The following is a 6,160-nucleotide window of genomic DNA, read 5'->3' on the forward strand; positions in this document are numbered from 1 at the left end:
TTGGCCTGTCTGACAAATAGAGGAGATCTACGACCCCGTCTGTGTTTTCCGTCTGAGACACGAAATCAAAGGTGGCACGGGAAGGAGGGTCAGTTCACACGCTCGCCCTCCTAGGGAGAGGTGGCCCGGTCCACAGGAAGCTCAGGGAGCCACGGCAGGCTGGGGAGGCGACTGCACAGGTACCTGACGAGCTTAGGTTTCGGGTGCACGTTTCGCATACGGTACTTTGCAAGCCTCTTGTTCAGACAGTTGAATGTGGCTCCCAGGAGGCCCCCAATGACCCCCATCACGACGAAGAAACCCAAATCCATAGCTGTCCAGAGATGACATTTTTTATCAGAGTCAGAGCACTGAGAGAAGGGGCAAGGGAGGGAGAGAGAAAAACCATAGTGCCCGTGAGAACAGGGAGGGATAGAAGCAGAGAAGAAAGAAGTAAGAGGCGAGGCTGCTTTCTTTCTACAAGAGCCAGTGCAGTGCTGGAAGCCCACCCACGCCAAGCACTGAGCACACACACGAGACTAATGGGGCAGAGATGCCCCACCAGAAGCCATACCTGCCCTTCTGACCACTTCTCTCTGGTACTTAAGAGCGATTTTCATAGGTCAAGTAAAAACAAACACAAAAACCAAAACCAACAACTATGGAAGAAAGGATAAAAACCTACCTTAAACTCGCCAAAGTTCAGCAATCCAGGGAGCTGGAAGGAACCCCAACTCCCAAACTGAATCCCAGAACGAAAGAAGTTGAGGGTGAAGGTGGCGGCCATGGAACAAAAGAGCTAGGAGAAAAGGGGACGCACGAGAACATTCAGTAGTGACAAGTCCTACTTTCTGCTGGACGCGGCCTCAGGAAACCTACTGCCCTGCATAGAAACCCGCCGTGGGCACACCTGAAGCGTGAGAAAGTGTGAAATCAGGCCGTAAGAAGTATGCATTCAACAGCCTATTGGGAGAGTCTGTTTATTTAGCGCCTATTATGGACTGGATATTGTGCCCTAAAAGGAACAGCAAATACAAGAGGAGGAACACAGTAGTCTGAGGTAGGACGCTAGTAGGGTTCAAGTCCAAGCTCTGCCACTGCCTGCCTCTGACCTAGCCGGTCTCCCATTGTCACGCCAGACGGCTCATCAACAGAGGACAAGGGCAGTTTGATTTGAGGATGGGGGCATTAACGGGAAAAGTACAGAAAAGTCCAAAGTTTGGAGGTTACGGAGCTAGAGCAAAGGACTTTCTGATACAGTCACCCGTCCTGGTCTCAACCAAATGACAGGTAAACACACCAAGAAAGAGATGTCTAGTTTAATTCGGGGGCGGGAGCGGTTTTAGGTTTAGGAAAAGGTTTTCACTCAAAGTCCTCCTTACCACTTTCCACGTGAGCCCCTGGTTCCAGAAGGATGAGCCCTCCTCCAGACTGAACAGGGTCCCCCCGATGGGAGCCCCGAAAGCTGCAGCAACTCCAGCAGCGGCCCCCGCTGATACAAAGTCCCGCTTGTCTCTGGGAGAGAGAAGACAGACAGGTGGTTTACCCAAAAAAAAAAAGAGTCCTCAGGCCGCAGAAGGCAGTTTTTACTTCCTGGTCCACCAACGTCTTGTGACACGCAGTCAGGGCTCATGAAGGGCAGGTGTCTGGTGAGGCCGACTCAGCAGCAAATACGGTTTACCTAAGAGCCAAACACACTCCTAAGTCGGAGGGGCTCCCTGACGTCAGTCTGCTCTGAACACGGACTGAGTGCAGACTTTTGTCGGTCACTGCTGAGCCAGGTTCTCACCAGATCTTTCTTCCAGCAAGCCTCAGCATCAGTGAAAAATGTCAAAGCGCTGTTTACATGCAGAGGAGCGTTAACAGTGACCGGCGGGACTCCTGATACGAGAAGATGGACAGCTCTGAACCTGGGCCCCTGATTGCAAGGGCTCAGCAAGGCGTGCAGGTCAGTAACACACACAAGTCCCACGGGGCAAAAAAGTACCAGGAAGAGCACCTTGCAACCCACAGAGGCAGCTGACCAAGTACGACATTTTGGAACATAAAACACGTTCTCGACAATACGCCTATGGACTTTCTTGGTCATGTATTCGATACTGGGCTGTCTTCTTCATTGCCTGAGATGGTTCTAGGCCTTAGGTCATGATAAAATAGAAGCCACGATGCCAGCATGGCCCTAGTTGCGTATTCTCAGAAACATTCAAAGCCCCCCCCCCTTCTCTGATGGTTGGGTTTTCATACCTGTCACTTCGGAAATAGGGAAAGTTAAACTGGATCTTCCGTAAGGAGATGCTCTGAAACTAGAGGAAGGGAAAACAAAGTCAGAAGGGGGCCCACAGGGACCGAGGCCCTGGAAAGTCCCTTTGCTTGAGCACACCCAGCCAGATGTGTTACAAGAAGGAGAAGTCCAGAAGAACAACATGGGGAGTGGGGAGGGAAGGCATCATTTTTGGAAAGAACTTCTTTTCCTGCCCCCATATTTCTAGGATCTTTGGAAATCGCATTTAGTGCACAGTCAACAAGTCAGGAAGGAAGAGAAGAGGGGTGCCTGGGTGGCTCAGTTAAGCGTCCGACTATTGATTTCAATTTCGGCTCAGGGTTATGGGATTGAGCTCTACGATGTGCTCCGCGCTGACAGCACGGGATTCTCTCTCTGCCCCTCTCCCACTCACGTGCGCACACACATATGCGTGCACGTGTTCTCATGTTCTCTCTCTCAAGATAAATAAATCTTAAAAAAAAAAAAGAAACAAAGCAAAGCAAAAGGGGAAACTGCTGAGCAAAAGGAGGATCTGAAAGCTGCAGCAGAAGACGAAATAGGCTCTGCTCAGGGGAGGTCAGTAAGAAAGGGGCCGGGAGAGCCATCCTCCAATGTGTCCAGCAAATTCTCAGGCTGCTGCCGCCCAGCCCTCGCCTGGCCTCCTCCCCCCCGTCTCCGCTCACTCCTGGGAGGCCAGGATGAGCACTTGATGTGAAGGAGATGATGCAGTAGCAAGAGAGAGACCAGAAGATGGGCTTGGACAACCCACAGCCACAGCGACTCTTCCCTCAGAGCACGAGGGCTGTCTACAAGGAAACACAGACTTCTCCAATTGGCAGCTGGGGAATCCAGAAAAACCATGAGAAGCGGGAGCTCTGGCGTCCCGAGCTGGCTGCTCAGTTTCCTCAAATGCGAATGGGGATGACTGAGGCCAACCAAACCCTTGAGGCGGCTTGAAAGAAGAAAGAAGTCGGTATATGGAGAGTCTGGCCCAGAGGGCACTCAGCAGACAGCGGCTGCTACCTTTCCTGTGCGACCCCAAAGGGGGTCGGCACAGACCTGGGCCTGAGACTACCTCGGTCAATGCCTCCAGCCTCCTCAGGTTTGGCAGCATGCAGATGACCCATTAAGCCCCTGGACGTGCAGGTGCTCGGCGATGGCTATGGGCGCACCAGGTGACTTTCATGCAAACAGAATGTCCCATGGCTGCTCCGGGCACTCAGCAGGGCCTTGTTAAAACCTCGAGGTACCAGTTACCCACTCTCCTGGATGACAGGACAGTTTCCACCTCAACCCAAACTGACATCTGATTCCAAAGCCACGTTAGGTGCTCCCGACGAATTGGTTATCAACTCAACCATGGATGTGCCCCTGCCCAGGGGCCCGCTGGGAGGGACGTATCGTCCCAGCCCATCAACTCTTACCTGAGGCAGGCCAGCTCCCACCACTGCTCCACTGTGGATCATGGGGCCTTCCTTCCCCACAAAGAGCCCTGGGAACAGGTGGAAAAGGGGAGACCATCAGTCAGCACAGACACCCCACTTGGTTAGGAGACCTTTGTTATGTAGACTTTTCTCTCGACAGCCATGCAACAGAGATGATTATATAACTTTGTAAGAGAGTCAAATTCCCATCAAATAAGAGAAAATACTCTTTAAATTGAGGTGTCAGAAAACTATAGTCTGTGGGCCAAGATAGATTCAATGTCTGTTTCTACAGCCTGGGAGCTAAAAATGGTTTTTACATTCTTTTTTTTTTCCTTAAAGATTTTATTTTTAAGCAATCTCTACACCAACATGGGGCTCGAACTCACAACCCCGAGGTCAAGAGTTATGCACTCCACCGACTGAGCCAGCCAGGTGCCCCTGGTTTTTACATCCTTACATGGATCTATTTCAAATGGTTATAGAGGTTTAAGTACATACATAACATCTCCCCTTTTGTCTCTTGGCCCATAAAGCCTAAAATATTTACTGTCTGGTTGTTTACACAAAAAGCTTGCTGACTTTGCTAAAAGCCAACTCCATGGACCAACTAGATGGTCACACTACTCCAAAACTAAATGTGTTTGTCACATATCTCTGGTAACTTCCTAACGTGTCTACATTTAAAACAATGACTTACCAAGAAACAGTGCAGGGGTCAGAGGGCAGGCCCTTCAAATCCAGATCGACTTAATTTACGTACATGATGCTTCTTGTTATCTTCACCCCCTGAATACTTGGAAGGATAAAAGTCAGAAAGAGCTTCCTTACCTCCAGCCACACTGAACAGCACTCCAAAGACTTTGCAGAGCAGGGTTCGGAGACGGACAATTCCGGGCACCTTCACACCGTTCAGGTAGCATTTGATTTCGGGTATTCCAGAACCTGCTGCCACTGGCTGAGGGGGGAGAGTAGGACACCCATAAACTCAAAATCCATTGGTCCTATGGCTTACTGGCAACAGCCTCACTACCAAGGTGTGGGGGGGGGGGGGGGGGGCTGCCCTTCATTCGCATCAGCATCACCCGGTGGGCCCCACCCTGAGTTTCTGACTCAGCAGGTCTGAGGGGAAACCGAAACAGCTGCATTCCTATCAGCTTCTGGTGAGTCAGCATCACCTGGGAAACTTGCATCTGCCAATGCAGACATTCGCCTTCCAGAGACTCCGATCTCATTCATTTGAGCCGGGTATCTGCCATTTTTAAAGTCAGTTTAAAGTCATTTTTTAAAGTCCCCCAGGTGACTCTAATGTGCTGCCACGGTTGAGAACCACCCTCCTAATCTGGACTTTTCCTCTGTAATCTCACCAGAGGCTGAAACCTTTACTTTCAGAAACAACTCTTAAGTGTAGGAGGGGCCACTTTCTGCCGGAACTTACATTTCTAAGTCTGATTCAGCTTCCCGGCATTTCCAGCAGTGGACACGAAAGAATCCGAAACTTCGTTAGCAAAAAGGCAACACCCACACCACCTCACCTCAATCAGGACGAGAAGGCTTGCCAGGAAGACAAAGGTCAAGTTGAAACCCAAGAGCTCGAGGAGGGACAGGGCAAGGCACCCTTTCTGGCTGCATTCCTCCACCGCTACAGAACCAGGGTTAAGGAAAACATGCTCCGCCAGTCAAGGGCGTTCCCACCATCACCTGAAATGGTGCGGTGTCCCTTCCTCTAAGACGTAGTGGCTGTCTCCTGTGCATCTTCCTGTTCTCCATACGTAAACTTAAAAAAAAGGAAACTGCCTGAGATGTCTTCTACATGAGGGGCCATTTTTAAATTATGAAATAGTGATGGGGAGAACAAAGGCAAAAGGAATGTAGAAAAACTCAAATAACCTTACAACTTGCAGCCCATCGACAAATACTTGAGGTGGTACAGTGATTGCCCTCCAGGAGCTCAAATGTCTGACCCTTAATGCTCCTGGCAAAGGGCAACTTTAGTGTGACATGTGCTCGACCTCCGGGATCCTCAGTCTTCTTTAACATACGAAAATCCCTTTGGAAACTTCTTTTATCTGAACTCCCAACCCAAGGTTTATGTTAGCAATCATCCTTCAAACATACGGCCCACTGATAACACATCTGAAGGGTTCCACGACAAAGATTTTACTGGACAATGGTAAATAACCTTATCTTAACAGCAGCTAGCCTCTCAAGGCCCTGGAAACCTTGCTTCCAAATTCCTTAAAGACTTAACGCAAAAAAAAAAAAAAAAAAGACTTAACGCTATCCTTGACCCCCTCCCAACTTAAAAGTATATAATCACTCACTCCTCACAATCCTGGGGCAGCTCTTTCTGCCCATGGCTCCTGTCCCTGTGCTTTAATAAGACCACCTTTTTTTGCACCAAAACGTCGCAGGAATCTTTCTTGACCATTCACTCCCGGACCCCAACATTTCACATCAACACTTCACTTTATAAAAAGTAACAAACACCCTC

The 6,160-nt window shown here is 49.7% G+C and overlaps 1 protein-coding gene across 2 annotated transcripts in view; it reads right to left on the reverse strand.

Moving 5' to 3' along the window:
• The window catches only part of CLCN6 (chloride voltage-gated channel 6), a 33,189-nt gene that overhangs the window by 14,862 nt on the left and 12,167 nt on the right, over nt 1-6,160 (reverse strand). For both annotated transcript variants that reach the window (XM_049618082.1, XM_049618083.1), the window contains exons 6-12: nt 5,202-5,308; nt 4,498-4,624; nt 3,667-3,734; nt 2,224-2,282; nt 1,362-1,494; nt 665-778; nt 184-350 (exon numbers count right to left, since the gene is read on the reverse strand). In XM_049618082.1, the coding sequence (XP_049474039.1) occupies nt 184-350; nt 665-778; nt 1,362-1,494; nt 2,224-2,282; nt 3,667-3,734; nt 4,498-4,624; nt 5,202-5,308 (775 nt within the window). The remainder of the gene's footprint in view (nt 1-183; nt 351-664; nt 779-1,361; nt 1,495-2,223; nt 2,283-3,666; nt 3,735-4,497; nt 4,625-5,201; nt 5,309-6,160) is intronic.

This window comes from Panthera uncia (genome assembly GCF_023721935.1).
Source record: "Panthera uncia isolate 11264 chromosome C1 unlocalized genomic scaffold, Puncia_PCG_1.0 HiC_scaffold_4, whole genome shotgun sequence".
Taxonomy (NCBI): Eukaryota; Metazoa; Chordata; class Mammalia; order Carnivora; family Felidae; genus Panthera; species Panthera uncia.